The 15,807-nt window shown below is 35.6% G+C and overlaps 2 protein-coding genes across 5 annotated transcripts in view; one reads left to right on the top strand and one right to left on the bottom strand.

Annotated features, from left to right (window-relative positions):
• The first annotated feature begins 890 nt into the window (after positions 1–890).
• Positions 891–2,533, top strand: DAD1 (alpha/beta-Hydrolases superfamily protein). The gene has a single exon (XM_088123612.1). The coding sequence runs from the start codon at positions 1,115–1,117 to the stop codon at positions 2,393–2,395; it is 1,281 nt and encodes a 426-aa protein (XP_087979738.1). The 5' UTR covers positions 891–1,114; the 3' UTR covers positions 2,396–2,533.
• Positions 2,534–8,862: 6,329 nt separating this feature from the next.
• The window catches only part of VAD1 (GRAM domain family protein), a 32,597-nt gene continuing 25,652 nt past the window's right edge, over positions 8,863–15,807 (bottom strand). For 2 of the 4 annotated variants that reach the window (XM_022288876.2, XM_088123929.1), the window contains 4 exons: positions 11,521–11,582; positions 11,395–11,434; positions 10,993–11,291; positions 8,863–9,297 (listed from right to left, as the gene is read on the bottom strand). In XM_022288876.2, the coding sequence (XP_022144568.1) occupies positions 9,064–9,297; positions 10,993–11,291; positions 11,395–11,434; positions 11,521–11,582 (635 nt within the window). In that variant the 3' untranslated portion in view covers positions 8,863–9,063. Of the gene's footprint in view, positions 9,298–10,992; positions 11,292–11,394; positions 11,435–11,520; positions 11,583–12,945; positions 13,003–15,441; positions 15,501–15,807 lie in introns of those variants that run through there. The other 2 variants (XR_015790804.1, XM_022288884.2) reach the window with 2 other exon arrangements.

The following is a 15,807-nucleotide window of genomic DNA, read 5'->3' as shown; positions in this document are numbered from 1 at the left end:
TACTAGTTACCATATTACTATATGATTTATTATGTATTGTAGCTGGTACGTTGGTGAATCCCGAAGAGATCTGAATGAAGGAGAGTTAGGAGTTGGACAAGACAGAAAGTAGCTCCAGATGGGGGTTTGGGTTTGGGTAATACCTCAGTCTCAATGATTTTCATTTTTTTTTTAAATACCAGAACCATTTCATTAAAGTTTCATACGAACTCGACTTTATGTTCTGATATAAATATCTTATTACGGTGAGTTATGTTCAAATGTGCATTAATTTAGTTGGCAAGACGAGGGTAACTTAATTAATTTTGTTTTTGGGAGTTACGTGTGGGAGGCGTGGGTTTGGAATTGGATACGGTCGGAAAGTTGGGTTTGAAATTTAGGGAATTCATATTTCATGATTCGTACTGCGGCTGGGTGACTGAGTCCAGCTGGATTTGATGGTGACCTGTCCACGTCGCCACTGCAGTTTTTCCGGTTACCAATTTTGTCTGCACCAACCGTAACCGTAGTCTTGCTCGTATTCATACGCCCATCACTTCTTCTACTTTTTCCCCTAAAATATATTTATTTATTGTTGTTTCAATGATTTTTAAAAATGAGAAAAAGCATATATTGGTAATTAAATAGTTTTGCCCCTCTCACAGTCGCAGCCCCCATTCTGTGATGACATGAACCTTAATTACCCCCCCCCCCCCCCCCCCCCCCCCCCCCCCCCCCCTCTCTCTGTAGAAAGTAAGTAGGGGCAATTTTTAATTTGGATGATTAAAGCAGCCTCACTTTCCACGCACGAATCTGATACATTCATCATCATCCTCACTCCAATTCCTCCACCACACCTTTCTACATAACGTTTCTATATATACCACAAGAATCTCTCCAGTATCCTTAGCCGACCACATTCTTCTTCTTCCTCTTCTTAAATATTTCTTCTCTTCAATTCTCAAATATACCCAGATTCGATATATATACTCTCTTCACGTACACCCTCCATATATCTCTCTGTCCTGGTTACCACATCCGAATCCCACGTATATATATATTTTGTAAGAGGTGGCAACTATTATAGGAGGAAGCTGAGGATATATAATACGTAATATAGTAATATATTGCTGAAATGAGGTTTTGTGGTATGAGGGTGGCCCAAAATCCGAGTGTTCCAATTCCACAGGTGGAGAGCAGGGGCGTGGGCGTGGGGATGGCGAGAGCATCGCAGAGCGTGGCGTGTAAAAGTAGTAGTTGGAGTTGCAGGAGAGATGGGGATGGGGTGGGTGGCGTAAAATTAGTAAGACTGGGAGAGAAATGGAAGGAGTACCAAGGCGTGGAAAACTGGGAAGGCCTACTAGACCCGCTGGACGATAATCTCCGCAACGAAATCCTCCGGTACGGCCAGTTTGTGGATGCCGCCTACAAGTCCTTCGACTTCGACCCTTCTTCCCCCTCCTACGCCACCTGCCTCTACCCCAAAGCCTCATTGTTGGAGCGTTCCGGCCTTCCGGCGACCGGCTACCGGATCACCAAGAACCTCAGAGCCACCTCCGGAATACGCCTCCCACGCTGGATCCCCTCCACCACCGCCAACTCCAGCTGGATCGGCTACGTCGCTGTTTCCCACGACAAGCACGAAATCTCCCGCCTCGGACGCCGCGATGTAGTCATTGCCTTCAGAGGCACCGCCACTTGCTTGGAGTGGCTCGAGAACCTGAGAGCCACCCTCACAGAACTTCCGTGGTCGGATGATATTCATATTCAAAAACATTCCATCCCCATGGTCGAAAGTGGGTTCTTGAGCCTTTACACCTCCGGGACGGACTCTTTTCCCAGCTTGAGACAAATGGTACACGAAGAAATATCCCGGCTGCTGCAGTCCTACGGCGACCAGCCCCTGAGTTTAACCATCACGGGCCACAGCCTGGGCGCCGCATTGGCAACTCTGGCGGCCTACGATATCAAGCAGTCCTTCAAGCGGGCGCCTCTCGTCACGGTAATCTCCTTCGGGGGACCACGCGTCGGAAACAGGAGCTTCCGGAAGCGCCTCGAGAAGCAAGGAACCAAAGTGCTGCGCATTGTGAACTCGGATGACGTGATCACCAAGGTGCCAGGTTTCGTAGTGGAGGAGGAGGAGGAGAGATCCGAATCCGAACCCGAACCCGAACCCGAATCCGAATCATGTTGGTTGATCCGAGTAGGAGGGTGGTTCCAGAAATGCGTGGAGGAGACCCAATGGGCGTACTCGGAGGTGGGTCGAGAGCTACGGCTGAGCAGCAGGGACTCGCCCCACCTCGCCCGCATAAACGTGGCCAAATGTCACGACCTCAAAACATACCTCCATTTGGTCGACGGATTTGTCAGCTCCACGTGTCCCTTGAGAGCAACGGCTAAGAGGATGCTCCGATAATTGGATAACCCACAAGTATACTCTTCACTCTTCACACACATCATCTTCATCCTAATTCCTAATTCCTACCGCTAAGTCTAACTAATTACCACTTCCAATCCACAAAACTAACTCCAAAATATTACATTTTGTAAATTAATTCTATTTCCTTAGTTTTTTCTCATCTTTATCCTACTCTACTGCTGCCTCTCATGCCTCACAACCAAAGCGTCATTTCCTATATGCTTTGGTCTTGCGGTTAAAATTAAATGAAATTTTCAAAATATATATAAAATTACTAAAATTTAGTTAACAAATATTTTATGCATTTTTTTATTCATTGTTGAGTGAAGAAGTGGCTAAAAACAGTATCCTAATTTCTAGTGAATGAAATGGAGAGATAGGAAGAGAGAAAAGAGCTGGAAAAAGGTGAGGCTTGTACTTTTGCACACAAAGCGTGACATGACAAGTGGAACATGGAAGATCCAAAGTCACCCCTTCTGAGTTGAGAGTTGAGAGACAGACCGTAAATATTGAAAAAGAATAATAATAATAATAAGAAAAGAAAATTCTAAATTGCTAATTCGTAAATTTAATTAAATTAGTTTGAGAATGGATTGGAGCACCGACCCCGTAGCCGTCGGGACTCGGGAGAAGAGGACACCTGGCGATCCGCGGTTCCCACGTGCGCCCCGCTGCTCCGCCGTCCATACCAAACTCCCGCCTTAATTCTCATCTTAATCATAATTTTCCAAATTAATTCACTTCGTTTTCCTCCTGACAATTTTTTTTTTCATTTTACGAGATATTAATTATGAAAGACTTATTTATACTCTGAGAGTTGAAAAAATTATTAGAGGAGACTACCACTTTTACATCGTGTGATATATGAGTGATAAATTATAAAGGTATTTTTAATCTCTATCTAACAATTATTAAGAAACACAGTCTTCAATAATTTTTTCAAGAACTGACATACAAGTCAATGTTTGATCAAATCTTATGATTTAAAGGAGTGTGTGATATAGGTTTTACCTAACTAGTGCCTAAGAACTGTGATTTGACAAAAACTTTCATTTTTTTAATATTACGATAACGGTTTTACATGTAAGATGTTAAGAGAGTATGGGTAGAGTCGAAGATTGTTTCTAAAAAGGTGTGTATTTTATTTTATTTTATTTTGTGTTAAGATATCCAATAAGTGAATTAAATTTACCTAACTCATCAGTTTAAACTTTTGGGTTCGTTGTTGTTTGTTCACGTTTAAAATAATATTAGAGCGGAAGGTCCTATGTTCGAATTCTTACAGCATTGTTGTTTCCTCCCTATTTATATTCATTTTAACTGATACTAGTACTATATGTTTTATATAATTGTTGCAGGGATACATTATTTTAGAAAAATAATAATAAAAATTTCTCTCCCCATCATGAAACGTTCACGTCAATGAAAGTGATAATTACATTGTACCAACTACATTGAATAATTTTTTTTTTTGTTTAAATTAAGAGAAGGCAGTACCATTCAAAATAAGTTTAATTTGATTTGTTTCAATATTTGCTTGGGTCACTTTCGGTACACCTTTATGGTTAGCTTGATTTGTTTCAAATTTGGTTTGGAATTCACAGCTAATTTTGCGATACTAAAATTGGTAAGAGTAGTATGAGAGCAGAAGGATTAATTAGAATAATAATGTGGAGTGGGAGTGGGAGTGGGAGTGGGAAATGAAATTATAGATTGGGTTAGCAGGTGGCGAAATAGTAGGAGAGGAGGCTGGACGGCATGCCTCCTAGAAGAAAACATGTATATATTAGCGGCTAACAGAAGAGCAATTAGTTTAAATATTCCAACAAAATAAATAATAAATAAATCCAAAGTTTTCAAAATTCGCAGCCCATTGAGTCAACGTTCAATTTTCAATCAATCAAAGTCCAAAGTCGGGCCAAAGATCTCTCTACAGATTTCATTCAGCTACGACTTCCACTCCCACATCCACTTCCTCTTCCGTTAACGCTCCGTCCATATATATCTTTCACATCTACCTGCCTCTCTCAATCATACACCATATAATCATTTTTTCCAACCAAAAAATAATAATAATAATCTGTTTTCCTTTTTAATTTTTAGTTAACAATCTAAAAATCTCCTCTTAATCAATTTAAATCTTAAAATAAGAACAATTTATTTTTAAATAATTTTAATGTACATTAGAGCTAAGGGTCCCTAATCTTGTTGATAATCCTCGATTCACCTCTCAATTTTACCTTTTCTATAATTAAAATTCTCAATCAAGTAATTCTGTAAAAAATATTAATTAAAAGTTGATATGCCCTTAAATTATTGTTTTCTTAACATAATTAAATATGTGAACATGCTACTTGAAATAAATAAATTGTATTGATGAGTGAGTTAGGTTTTGTAGATGGATGAGTTGAATTTATTTATCAAATATCTAAATATGTTAATAAAGTAGTAAAGTAATTTTTTTTTGCAACAAAAATAATTTAATGATACATCAACTTTTCGTTAACTAGGACCTAATTAATAAATTTTAATACATAATGGTAAATTTAAAGATTAAACGGAAGACTATCTAAAAAAATCCTTAGAGCTATTTAGATAAATATAATAAAATAAATATTTATTTTTAATTATAGCATAAAGTTAAATCTTTTACAAAAATAGTATAATCTAAGTTAAAATTAAATTCAAATGAAATAAGAAACACACTAAAAAAAGTTAAACTTATGATATATCTTAAAAAAAGTATATAGTATTTTTTAAAATATATATTAGATTTCAATTTATAGTAGAGTGAAATTTCTGAGAAGAAAAAGGAAAAGAAAGGAAAAGATGGTAAAGATTCAACATTTAACACTATTTGGGTCAGATTGTACGGCAAACTGCAAAGGATCTAGTTTCTACATTTGTTTTATTTTATTTCACTCTTTTTGGTTGTGCGCGAAGGTTTTGGGAAATAGTTGTAAGAAAAGAAAACAGGCGATTAAGAAAACTAAAAGTTTTTAATTTTTTATTATTATTTTTACATTTTTTTAAGGGATAATATAGACTGGAAAATGGCACCTAAAACTAAAACTTCAAAAGTTTTTTTGGAAAAAAGTTCTGAACAATGATTGGAAATAAATGAGTTTGTCAAATTCGTCAATATTAATTTACTCTGAAAATGGACTTTGCAGATTTCTCTCTGTCACTTTCCAAAGTATCCCTGTCAACACTCCTTTTTTTTTTTTCATATTCAAACTTTATTTCTTTTTCTTTTTTTTTTAGTAAAATAAAATAAAAAATATTGCACAGAAAATTAACATTTTTGTAGAATGTACATTTAATTTATGTTGGTAGTCCAAATGTCTCTGGTATGAAAAATCTACTTATTGATTTTGCATGTCTCAATCTGTAACGAATTACTAGATTTGTAATATCTTTTTAGTACGGATTTGAAGTGGCCGGTTCCTGCTATAAAAGATGTTGAAAAACGACTACAGTGACAACTTGGTTGAAAAATACCATATAAATTTTATTTTTTTTTCCGTTATTGTTATTTTAATGTTGATTGAGATTTTTCTAAAATATTAAAGAAGAAATGGAAAATTGACAGATGTATTTGAGATGAATTTATCTATTTATTCAACAAGTCAGATCATCATTTGAGATCGTAAGAATTACTTTATTAACTGAGCGTACAAATTTTGATGACTCGAACAAAGACTTAGATTTGATTCGTCTTCGAAGGAGAAGAAATGGACGGGAAAAGATTGGACGTGAACCACACGGGTTTTGCGGACCCACCGGGGGATGACGGCGCCGTTTTCGTTCTGGTGGAATATTCCAAGGCGGAGTAATTGAAGCATGCAGCTGCAGCTGAGGTGGACCAAAATAATTCAATTCAAAATTGCTTTAGAAAATTCAACTTTTGAAACTGACTCACATTTCTGTACATCAACCACACCGTCCACTATTTTTTACAAAATTAATCACTTTTTTTCTTTTTATTTGAATTATGCGAATGTGAGGGGGGCTTCTAAGCTGCGCCTTTTATATGCACAAACACAAGATCCAGTGGATCATCTACTGCACTCACCACTAATATATTATTCATGTGATAAACTATATCTTATATCAAACGTAAAACACCTCATTCATTTGTTAATATAAAATATATCATTCATGTATTCTTTTTTACATCACTAATATATCAATACAAAACATCGTATATCATTCTTGTATCATTGATAAACTATACCAGTACACTCGTATACCTAATATATAAAATACATCATCGATATATGAGTTCTTCTATTTCTATTAATGTTTTATCATCGGACTAATATGCTATTGATTAGGCCAAATCGCTATTATCGCAAAAGCTCCTTTATATAATCTTAATGATAAGGATTGAACTAATTATTTAATAGGGGTCTATTAAATTATGTTGAAATTGGCATGGGAAGTTATAAATGCAAATTTTATATCATTTTATTAATCTATACATTTGAGTTTTTATTTTTATTTATCATGAAATTATTTTATTTCTAGGGTATTATAATATAAATAAAGAGGAGAAATGAAAAACTATCGTCTTTGAAGAAAGCTCTTAATTCTCCAATTGGACAACTATCGCATATGATATTCTGCTCCAGCCATCAACAATTTAATATTTGAATAGCATTATATTACTCGTTATTAGTTGCTAAAAAGTTAGTAGGGATGTGGTGTGCTATCTTCTCAATCTTAGTTAGAAAACAGAAGAATATGCTTCGTTTCTTTTGTGGAAACATAATTAAATTTAAAAGGTGATAATTATCCTCTCTATCTCTTTCCATCTGTTGCCTAATTAAACTTGTTATCTTATCTCAAAATAAAGTTTGATCGTAGATTCCTGCATTTGCTTCTTCAGTTCTGATTCCATCTAATCCAATCCAACACCAGCAGACGTGCCCAAATTATCAGTCCCTAAACCTAAAATAATATTATTCTTTAGTTGGTTTGACGTCATATGTAGAAGAAGAATGGAATAGAATTTTTAGTTATAGATAGATCCACTTCCCCCTTTTTTGGAATTTAATTATTTCTAAAGTGAGAGGTTTAGATTAGAAGGAGGAGGTGGCGTATCTCTTTCTCTCTATATAAAATTTAAATTTTAAAATACAATATCACTACGGCATATAGTGTTATATTATATTAAAACAATAATCTCTCCATATTAATTTAGACGCAGATTTTGAGCCAGCTACTCGAGTTTTTAAATTTAATTATGTATGTTGTAACTGATCGAGTTTAATCTCTTACCCAATTATTGCCATCAAGCTAGTAAAGTTCAACGTGCATATTTTATCATTCAACTTTTTATATCTCCAATTATCATTAAACTCTAGAATTACATGCTTTGGATGTAGAAGACATGGGTTTTGTAGGGCATAATATACAAAAATGGATCAACATGGAAACTACTTGGTTCCTTAATAGTAAAGAGCAATCTTGTACTCACCAACTTTAAATATTTGAAAATTAAGAGAGAGAAATACAAAAAAATAGAGACATTTTATAAAAAATAATGAGTTGTCAATTTTTCAATGATACTAAGGACAAAATTTAGTCGTGACTTTTAAAGAGCAAAGTATTCTGAGAGGAAGATTAAGGAAGGAGCTAAGGGTTGAAGTGCGGCTCCAAGTATCATGCAAGAAAGAGCAATGTGGTTAACATGCAAAAAAAAAGTAGGCTGAGCTGAGTTTCAAATTTCAACCAAACATTGATCACGTCTAACAAATCCATGTTCTTGGTTCTTTCTCTCCAAAGTCCAGTCGTCGTCATTTGTCAAGTCGATCGTATTCGGCAATGGCAATTGGCATGCATTCTAATTTAGTTTAATAGAAGCCTTTTGCGAGGCCCGAGGTCGGTGGCTCCAAATAGGTCCAAAGGCCACTTTCACTTTCACTTTCTCATCCCACTCCTCTTATTCCAAATCCAAATGATTGGAAAAATTCCGCCCATTCTTTTTCCACGCCTGGGCCTGTGGGTGACTGCCGGTGGGTTCCCTTTTCCTACGGACACTTCTAAAATCCAATTCCTCATCTCTCAATACCATTTTTGGAACCACAAAGTTGATCACTGATCGTATTTAGCTTCTCTTAAAAATTCCCAACTATACCCTCCTCTCTCTCTCTCAGTCAGAAAGGAAGTCCAATCCATATTGGGGACTTCCTCAGCAAAACCATATAATATATATAGGTTACTCTTGTTGAGCAAAAACTCCATTCTACCAACAAACGAGTCGAGATCTTTATCCAAGTTCGCTACCCATAAAAGTTCTCAACTTTTCATAAGTATTTTTATGGTTATGCAAACATTTTAGTTAAACACATTCATGTTGTATACTCCTCTTTGGGATCAAAGTCGACAGTTGCAGAAGACCGTGGAGGCTACTCAATTGGAGACTCGGGTTCCACTTTCTGATAAAAAAATAATAATAATAATAAAAAACATACAAATGGATCGTTTTCATTTCATTCCATTTACAGTCCAGATGCTGGGCTGTAGTATGTATTCCAATTTTTGTTTTGTGAGGTGCTATCATTGAAGTAAACATACAAATCTGCGCAATAGTCATTTCTGTTGACTATTGTCCTCGATGAATCTCTCGTATATAAATTAATCACAAGCATTTAACTTAATTATTCCTCAAAATCTCTTAGCTGTGCTTTTAAGTGTGCATGCTCGCGTCGCATCATCTCTAGCCGAGCCTCGATCATGTACATCTCATCCTTGAGGTGGTGCATTCTCTTTTCCAACCATGCCATGCCATCACTCGATCTTCCACCACTGAATTTTAGGCCCTTCGCATTCGCATACTCGGTTGAACTGACGTGGATGTGTTGGGGTCTGGATAACAGCATAACTATGCTCAACTGCAGTTAAACATAACATAATTATTGGTTAATTACTGTATGCCCTGTCCTGTCACCTGCGGACAAGGATTCAATATATGTATGTCTCTATAACTGATATGCAAGCACCATCTAACTACCTCAACATTGTAAATATAAGATACTGATTCTGTTCTCACACCACCAATTATAACAATCAAATAGTTTATTCAACAAATAATCAATACCCACGCAACCAAGAAAATCCTTTAACATTTCCTCAACAAATTAATTTCCATTTTCAACATTGATATTTGATACCCACGTCAAACTTTTCATAATACGAAACAAACAATTGAAACATTTCCATTTTCAACATTGAAAATATGTTATTATAACAGAGAAGGTAGCCTAACCTAATATAGATAAAGATATGCAGTGGGATCTTCCTGGACTTCTAAGACTTCAATAAGAGATTTCAAAAACTTTTAGGTCCCCTCTAACAACCATTTATTTTTAGTTTTTTGTTTATGAAAATTAAGCAAATAAACACTTTTCTTAATCTATGTACTATTTTGTTTCGCTGTGCACTTCGTAAAAACATTTTTTAAATTTATGCCAAATTTTGTTTTTAAAATTTGGCTAAAAGGTTTTTAATAAAAATGAAAAATGTACCAAAGAAAATGCGAGTAACCAAACAGAAAACTAGAAATAAAATCTTTATCAGATGGGGCCTTGACGAAAATTTATCCCAAGAATATTGGTCAATTATATTGTCCTTATCCCTAATAAATTGTCTCCTTCGGGCAGTGGCCCCAACCAATAAGGCCATCAACTTGTGTGCAGAGGATAGTGATGGAAGTAGAGCGCATGGAGAGAGATGAGCGGAGCCTCTATTTCCAGTACAAAAAGTTTTAGACATCACAATCACATACCTTTAAAATTTATATGGAGGGTGAACTGAACAGAACAGAACATATACTGTTCAAGCAAAACAGTTGTGCTTTGACTGCTCACTTTTGGAAACATTCACATTCTGGTCGGGCAATGGCCAGTTGGGTTAAAAATATATAATGTCTGTCTGTTCCAACACGACTGAACAATTTCATCTTCCTTATAGATTATTATTACGTACGTTTGGCTCAAATGGAATGAGCACGCATGACAATTTAGACAATCTATCAAACCAACGTGACTGCCGGAATCTACCATTCCATTAGGCATTATTAATAAATTTTAGACTATCAATAGGAAGAAGCATAAACGGATAAGGTAGTTTCCACCCTGGCAATAAATTTTGGACTTAGAATTTTGAAGAAAATATGAATGGAACATATATTTTCTGTAAATAATAGAGTTAAGAGGCAAAGAAGAGGCTCGATTATGAGTCCTTTTTAACTTGGCTGAAGGACTGGGTGAGATTGAGGTTGGTTTTCTGTTTCTCATCATAGGTCAATAATGGGTTTTTAGCATTTTTTTAGTAGGTAAATCAGGTATTTTAATTGAATCAAAATCTGGCGGGAGCATAAGGAGGATGGGTGCAAGAGAGACGAGAAAAAGAAAAAAATAAAATAAAAACTAAGTGCCTAACAGGTATCATTTTGAAAATTGTAGTCATGGCCTAGCTTACTGCTTACATGACAAAGAAATTATAATCGTATGCAAATTCATGGATGGAACATATAGGTGTACTGATTTAGATTCCATGGCAGATAAGTTGTAAAAGAAACTACATACCTGCATTAGGAAAATCACAGCAAAAGTGATAACTAGTGCAAGAGGAAGATAATTCTGACTTCGTAACAAAGACCAAAACTTCTTCATGTATCCTCTTGACCAAGAAGCAAACGTAGTAGAATGAACTCCTCGAGTAAAGTTTTCAGCTTGTTGATCAACGTCAGTGGAATATGGCATCTCAGTTAATCTTCTAGCGTCAATCTTCTCATTTGACCTTTCCAATGATTTGCTGTTATTCGTTTCTTCTTCAATATGATGATCTTTACCACTATACGATGTACTACCACTAGGACTTCCCTCTGAATGGTAAATTAGTAACCAGAAAGTGCATGGTCATCAATTGCATGATTTTGAATATAACATTTTGTTCAGAAGAAAAGTAAATTTATATAACGTTCTAACCTTCAAATTCTTTAAGTTTCTGCTTCAACAATTCCCTTGCCTGAAATAGAATGTCATACAAGCTCTTTTCAATAGCACTTCAACTTTGATTAAGACTTGCGAAATTTGGAAAGGAAAAAATTATACCATCTGAACCCACATTCCATAGGCCTCTCGGCATTCTTCAATAGTAGACTGCACTATTTTCCCTGCATCATAATCCACAAAACTCACAACACGGGTAGGAAATAAAGGTCAAAAGTTCTAAAAAAGATTAAAAAAATAATAATATTAATAAGGTTAAAAAACACATTTGGTCCCTATACTTTCATTAAAGTAACGATTTAGTCCCTGAACTTTCAAAAGTAATGATTTAATCCGTGTACTTTTAAATTGGTTACAATTTAATCCTTACCGTTAAAAATTAAGTTAAAATTGAACAGAAGAATGACGTGGCAGCCAACTAAGATATATGTGTATAAATTAAATGGCCACCTAAGCATAATAATGGGTCAGTTCAACTTTTTATGTGTCGGTTTAAACTTGACTAAATCTCATCCTTCCACTCCAGGATAACGTCCATCGCTGTACGAGCTCAAGAAACTCCACTGGGGAAAATATTGTGGTGCAGCAGGTACTGATAGAGAAGATGGGGGCGATGGAGGTGGCTTAAGGACGTAGGGCTTCGTCCGAATTTTGATAACCTAGCTGGAGTAAGGTTTTGTGGCCGTCATCGGGCAGTGGATTTTCTTGGAATTATGGAGGAATCAATTTGGGCAAAAGAGATGAAGACCTCCGTCAAGCTTGCAGGCGTTGAGTTGTGGCGCCAGTGGTCGAAGGCGACAGACATTGTCGTCAATGGAAATTGCAAGTGACAAATGAGTGGATAGAAAAGGGGGAAAACAAATTTTAGCGAAATGGGGTTTGTTTCTTTCTACAAGAAGGGTATTTTCAAAGTTTGAGTTTAAAAAATTGAGGTGGTGATTTTACGGAGGAGATTGTCAGAGTCATGTATTTCAAGCTGTGAAAATTCAATGTGGGAGAAGTGGGAAAATATGGTATAAACTGAGAATAGAGATTTTGTGTTCGAGTTGAAGGAGAAGATTTCAATTTTTGTTGCTTTTTTTCTTTAGTTCCTAAACCAAACCGACCCGAGCTTGAAAGTTGAACTGAACCACTATTATGCTTAGGTTGCCATTTAATTTATACACATATATCTTAATTGGCTGCCACATCATACTACTGTTAAATGATAACCTAATTTTTAATGGCAAGGACTAAATTGTAACCAATTTAAAAGTACAGAGAATAAACCGTTACTTTTGAAAGTTCAGAGACTAAATCGTTATTTTAATGAAAGTATAGGGACCAAATATGTTTTTTAACCTATTAATAATGATCATGCTTCACTACTATTTGGACATCTCACTCACTGTCACAGCCCAAAAGGAAGCCAGTTTCTTTAATCAGATGTGCCCATATTTTAATTGTTATAAGATTCCTCTCTATAATTTTGCTCCTTCAGCTCCAAAGAGAGATCATAACTCTCCTTGTCTTCAGTATCCAATTCTTGCGCTCCTTGTTTCTTTATCCAATTCTGAAGTTCTTTAGTAATAAAAAATGTGTCGCCTATACAACAAAATTAAGCAACCTTTACACTGTCTTCAGATTAAAGACTAGCAACTAAAGTCTCGTTTGGTAACGTTCCCATTTCTTGTTTCTCGTTTCCAATTTTCTTTAAGAAATCTTAACATTTTGAAACTAACTATGTTTCTTGTTTCTCCTTTTTTGGGAACATTCTCAAAATTGTATAGAAATTTTTGAAACAACCAAAACAAGTTTCTTTTTTCTTAATCCCATTTCCAATTTGTTCCAAAGCATAAATACAAAGATTTTTTTTATCATACTTGAATTCATGGACGTTAGGACCATGCAATTTTTTTTTTTTTAACAAGAAACGAACTTTTCATTGATTTAATGAAAATGAAGCAATTCATTTTTCTTTATTAAAAATGAAGAAATAGAAACAATAAATAGGAACATTACCAAACGGCCCTAATTTTCCTGATTTTAAATGTGATGAGAACGATAAAAAGTCTCTAAATTTTCCAAATTATGCTTTTGAAGATTGCTTAAACCCCTATAATGGTTTCCTCAATTTGCACAAATAGTTGATCCTAAGCTTCCCCAACATTCATATGGTAGCTCAATCAAGAGGTCCTCCAAAATATATATATATATATATATATATATATATTTTATTGAAAACGACTTTGTATTGACATAAAGGAACAGCCTAATGGCCAGGGGATGAGAAAGCCCCCGCCACTCTAACTAATGAAGAACGGCTTTCTAATCTCGTATAAGCATCATGGGACTATGGTTACAAAAGAACGCCTTGTGATTTAAACCAAGTAGAAACAATAACTTGTACACGATTACAATAAGAATCAAAAGAACGAGGCTTATTGTTGAAAACCCAACTATTCCTTTCTTTCCAAAGACTCCAAAAAATGGCCCTAACTGCACAACTCCACAGGACACTGGCTTTTCCTTTAAAAAAACATCCCTAAAGAGCTTCGAGCAGCCAATCTTCTACCTTCTTAGGCATGCAGCAAGCGAAATTAAACTCTCTAAACAGAAAGGACCACGTATTTAAGGCTGTAGTGCAATGTAAAAACAAGTGATCCAGATTGGCTCCTCCAATATAAGAAGCATTTTTCTAAATTGGGCAAATGTGCAGATCCATATTTTCTGCAAGAGATGTCAACATTTCTATAATGTTCGTTTTCGGCAACAAAAGGAGTAACTCTAGCTAGTATCCTGCATGTCAAAGTGACTTTTCTTGCCACCATTCTAGTTTTGCATTAATCAACAGATCCTTGGGTTTCACAATATCAAAACTAACATCTATTTATGTCCTGTTAATTCTTCCCAAATTGCCACATGCAATTTGGGAATAAAAGTGGAAAAAATCATAAGTCTTTGCCAGTAGTCCTTGTAGGAAGTAGCAAAGTCAGATCATAGATATGAGACAGACTCCCCCAAAGTTATATGCTAAAGGGCAGGAAAGGAACAGGTGATCCACCAATTGCTTCTCCTTTGCACATCACACAACAACTAGAAGAAAGGCAACATTTGGACATTCCTATTGAATATCTCCGGATGGCTTTAGGGATCTCCTGGCTAAGAGACAGAAAACCACTGCAAAAGTCCTTGAGGAATGATTGCAGGTAAGGGGGCCTGATAAACCAGCTTCCAAACTCCCACAGCTCCTCATCAACCAAAAAACAATCATCCAGCTTACCCATAAGAGAAACTGACTCCTCAACTACACCATCATTAATATTTCTTCTGAGATTAAGAGTTTAAGACGTAGACTCAAGGTCCCAACATCAAAGACAAAATAGAATAGTTTATACGCGATACTTGCTCAAATCATTCAGACAACTCCCTATCCTCATGAAAAACCTTTTTTTTTTTTGGTTGATAAGCTAACATGTGAACAATTAATTTTAAGAAAAAACTAAATTTCAAACATAGTACCTGTAGGCCCTTACGCTAAGTACCACTGCATCTAAAAATTTAAGTTGTTAGGTGTAAATTATCTCATTACTATTTGTTTTTATTTTCTTTCATATTAACTTTAAGTAAATAGTAATCACTATTAATGTTTTACGAACTCACCCATTCGTTGCAGCCTTGTTCACAGTATTTCAAGTTTAAGGTAAGTTTGGGATGGCTTTTGGTAGGGTGAAAAGTGCTTTTTAGCCGATTAAATCAAACTTCAAAATTGCAAAAATAGGGTTCCTCCTTCTAGACTTTGTTTTTGTATGCCCTTGTATATTCTTTCTATTTTCATTTATCTTAATGAAAAATTCTATTTCCTAAAAAAAAAAAAAGCAGCTTTCAAAAGTCATCAACTAAGTGCTAACAAAAGGGCCTTTGGGAGCACCGCTAGGAGGAAACCCGAAAAGCCAGACCTTTTTTTGGCTCTAGTGGAAGGAAGTTAGCTGCCAAACTTTCAAATTGGAGAAATTTAATGTGTTCAAAAGGAGGAAGACTCACCTTGGTGAATGTTGTATTATCAAGCATTCCTTTATATTGCCACTCAGTTTTCAGATGCCCTGGAAAGATTATAAAAGGGCTAGAAAAATTCATTCACAGCTCCTTATGGAAAGGAGCTTCAAAAGAGAGAAATTAGAGCGTTTTCGCTTAGCCTCCTCCTCTTATATGTATGTTTCTCACCTACTCTTTAAATAAAATGGTGTCTCTCTCCAAAGAAAGATAATGGTAGAAATTTGGTTAATTGGAAGATTACCTCCCTGCCTATTTGCAAAGGGAGCCTGGGGGTTGGAAACCTTAGAGGAAAAAATATAAGCCTCCTTGCCAAACCAGGGTGGAGATTATTAATGAGAAACATGCATTGTGGAG

The sequence above is a fragment of the Momordica charantia genome (assembly GCF_013281855.1).
Source record: "Momordica charantia cultivar OHB3-1 chromosome 5 unlocalized genomic scaffold, Mcharantia_2.0 BLBB01000005.1, whole genome shotgun sequence".
NCBI lineage: Eukaryota > Viridiplantae > Streptophyta > Magnoliopsida > Cucurbitales > Cucurbitaceae > Momordica > Momordica charantia.
The sequence above is the reverse complement of the archived record's forward strand: the minus strand, read 5'-3'. Positions and strand labels throughout refer to the sequence as shown.

Coding starts and splice junctions, on each gene's coding strand:
- DAD1 (XM_088123612.1), top strand. CDS start 1,115: ATGAGGTTTTGTGGTATGAGGGTGGCCCAAAATCCGAGTGTTCCAATT.